Raw genomic sequence first — 3,645 nt, forward strand, 5'->3', positions numbered from 1 at the left:
GTTGCTTTAAAAATAACTGACAATATCAAGTGTGTTGGCAAGGACACAGAACAACTGGAATTCATCTACTGATAGTGAGAGAATAAAATGAAATAACCACTTTGCAATATTTATTGCCAGTTTCTAACAAAGTTAAATACATACTCACCTTATGACTCAGCCATTTCACCTCTAGCTATTTACTCAAGAAAAACAAACACATATCTGTCAAGGAACTTGCACAGTAATTTTTGTAAAAGCTTTATTTGTATAGCCAAAACTATAAACAGCCCAAATGTCTATCAACTGCTGAAAGGATAAGTGATAGTAAATTCATACAATGAAATACTACTCAGCAATAAACAAAACTACTGATATGCTCAAAATCATGGAAGAATATTAGAAGTATGTTAATCAAAAGAAACTAGGCACAAAATAATACATACTGTATGATTCCACTTATATGAAACTCTAGAAAACAGGCAAAATTAAGATAGGATGCTATAAATCTAAAGAGTGGTTGTTTCTGGAGGGGGTGGGAGGATTGATTGGAACAGGACATGGAGGAAACTTTCCGGAGTGATGAATGTGAATTAAATCTAGATTGGAGTCATTAGAAAACAGTAGTAAAATCTTTTCTAAATGTACACTTACATTTTGTATATTTTATTGTATAAATATTGAATCTCAATTAAAATTAGTGGTGACATTACAGGTTTATAAAAAGGTTATAATTAAATGATTTTTTTTCTTACTTTACAAAGTAAAACAAACCATCGATCAGGAACTCCATCACTTTTTAGCGTACAAATCCACGTGTATACTTATCATTTCCTGCTTCTTTCCTGTCACGGAGGTGAGCCCTGCACCTGTGCTCCATGTTGTAGCTGCTCCCATTTCTCAGATACATAACATCATTGATTACTGGCTCTCTTTCCTCTTTTTCACTCTCAGTCTCTGTAGTTCTTACTGTCCTTATTCTGTTCTGAGAAGAAAAAGCTCAAATTGTCTGTAAACCTCTCCAGTGGTATGCTGGCATATTTGTTTTGGGATTTATTTCCATAGGGTTTATTATGTGCATTCTATTTTTCTCCTTTTTAATATTAATTTACTTATTTTCTTTAGTATACTGAAAGTCAACAGCTACAGCTTTAATAAAATGCTGCCTTTGTTCAGAGCTCTGAACTAATCACTGGAAAAGCATCAGAAAGGGAAGAAAATTAATGAGGTAGAAACAGGATATGAGAATTATACTGGCACTCATTTTTTAAAAAGAATGAAAATTGATTTTGATATAAGGATTATCAGTTTGAATTAAAACAATGTTTGGGCTTATAAGACATGACTGAATTTAGAATGCGAGTAAAAGCTGTACATTTACAAAATGAGAATCAGTGGCATAGGATTATAATTAAACAATATAACATTATTGTTAACTATAGGCACAATGTTCTACAGCAGATCTCCACACTATCTGCCATCACTGAAACTGCATATCCTTTTAACGATACTTCCCCACATTGTATTGTGTGCTTAAAAATTTGTTGAGTGAGTAGATCTCAGGTTAAGTGTTCTTACGACAATAAAAAATTTTAAATAATAACTTTTAAAAGTTTAAAAATTTTTAAATTTTTAAAAGGAAGGAAGGAAGAAGGATGGAAGGAGGGAGGGAAGGAGGGAGGGAGAGAGGAAGGAAGGAAGGAAAATGAAAGAGGTAGACTACATTGAGACAGAAGAACATATGATCCAAGATTAAACCTTGGCTCTTTCCCACTTTTGTAATATTTGATGAGAAATACGTGCTGACGCAAAAAGACTAAAATTATCTGATTAAGTGATGGGCAAATGTGAATACAGTTTCCTTAAACATTATAACCAATTTTGCATGAGAAAGGGACACCATCTTTGGGATGAAGGATTCAGGAATGGACAGTATCAGCAAGAACAAAGTGTCTAAAAAGAGTAACATCAATGTTTTTTGCACAGGACTAAAAAAAGCTCAAGAATATGTACACTTAGGTTTGAGTGTGCCAACTGTTCAATATCTGTCGTTACACTGAATTATCTTATCAACCAAGTGGCACTAGAAACAGCTGGCTGATGAAAAAGTTAATTTTCTAATAGTAAAAGATAATTGACCACAGATAAGTGAAGATCATGTATCAAAAGAGAGAATTGGCAGCTGCCACTTTCTCCCCACAGTTTTCATAGCTTCTTTAATATCCTTATTCCTCAATGTGTAAATTATAGGGTTTAGCATGGGGGTAACAACACTATACAATACTGAGATTAGTCTGTCTTTCTCCAGCGAGTAAGTTGAGATTGGCCGTACGTACGTGTAGATGGCACTGCCATAATAGAGAAGGACAATGACCAGGTGGGAGGCACAGGTAGAAAAGGCCTTTTGCCTCCCCTCTGAGGATCGGATCCGCAAGATGGTGGAGATTATGTAGAGGTAGGAAAGAACAATACAAAGGAAAGGAGTCCAACCAATGAAGACTCCAATGGATAGTAGGGCCAATTCATTGACAGAAGTGTCCCCACAAGACAAGAGCAGCAAAGGAGGTATGTCACAGAAGAAATAATTAATCTTGTTGTTGCCACAGAAGGGCAGGCGGAATGTCAGTACTGTGTGTACCACTGAGTTGAGGAAACCACCAGTCCAGCACGAGGCTGCTAACTGGCTACACAGGACCTTGTTCATAATAACCGCATACCTTAAGGGCTTACAGATTGCAGTGTAACGATCATATGCCATTGCTGCCAGGAGGAGACACTCTGATCCTACAAAGAAAATGAATGCAAAAAGTTGAGCCACACAGCCCCCATAGGAAATGCTCTTCTTCTCTGATAGAAGATGCACCATCATCTGGGGAACATTGGTAGTGGTGTAGCAGATGTCAAGAAAGGCCAAATTCCTTAGAAAATGATACATGGGTGTATGTAGATGTGGATCAACCATAGACACCAAGGTAATGAGTACATTTCCTCCTAGAGTACAGATATAAGTCAGAAAGAAGATGGTGAATAGTAAAAACTGCAATTCATTTAGGTTGGAGAATCCCAAAATGATGAATTCAGATAGAGCTGTTTGATTCTTTCCTTCCATGATGTTGCCTGGTTCCCTTTTGCAACAGGGACAAAGAGAAGCATAGATTAAAATAATCAAATGCAGTAGCTATGGTCTGCAAAACAAGAAAACAAAAGTGTTGTGAATAAAAATCATCACCATCTGTATCAGATTCCAACCCTGAGAAGTAGCATCCCTTAGCAACTCTTACTCATAACTATCACCAAACACAGTTGTAAGTACATCCAATGTTTCACTTGAAAATAAAATCTCTGAAAGTATACAGCACGGACAGTGTTTGACCAGAAAGAAACTCACAAAGGGGCACCATACATCCTAAGCGTCCTCTGTTAATAAAGGCTGGGTCAGGTCCACGGGAATTTTCTTGGTAACGTGTGAATATGTGTTGCAGAATAGTTTACAGAAGAAACTCTGGAATTCATTAGCTTCTTTAAAGCCATTCCTGCTCCCCCTTTCCATTCTTGAATGCTGATATAAAATGTAATTAGTTATATTTTATAGAGGTTGAAGAGGACGTGTGAGAGATAATGGGCACTAAAAGGCTTTTCCACCTCTTTCTTAGGTCAATCAAATGA

At 36.5% G+C, this 3,645-nt stretch overlaps 1 protein-coding gene across 1 annotated transcript; it reads right to left on the reverse strand.

Moving 5' to 3' along the window:
* Positions 1–2,134: 2,134 nt before the first annotated feature.
* Positions 2,135–3,088, reverse strand: LOC130832091 (olfactory receptor 5V1). The gene has a single exon (XM_057700665.1). It carries the CDS (start codon positions 3,086–3,088, stop codon positions 2,135–2,137), a length of 954 nt encoding a protein of 317 aa, XP_057556648.1.
* Positions 3,089–3,645: the final 557 nt, after the last annotated feature.

This window comes from Hippopotamus amphibius, chromosome 11 (genome assembly GCF_030028045.1).
Source record: "Hippopotamus amphibius kiboko isolate mHipAmp2 chromosome 11, mHipAmp2.hap2, whole genome shotgun sequence".
Taxonomy (NCBI): Eukaryota; Metazoa; Chordata; class Mammalia; order Artiodactyla; family Hippopotamidae; genus Hippopotamus; species Hippopotamus amphibius.

Bases quoted from the DNA above. Each gene is read 5' to 3' on its own strand.
- LOC130832091 (XM_057700665.1), bottom strand. From the start codon at position 3,088: ATGGAAGGAAAGAATCAAACAGCTCTATCTGAATTCATCATTTTGGGA.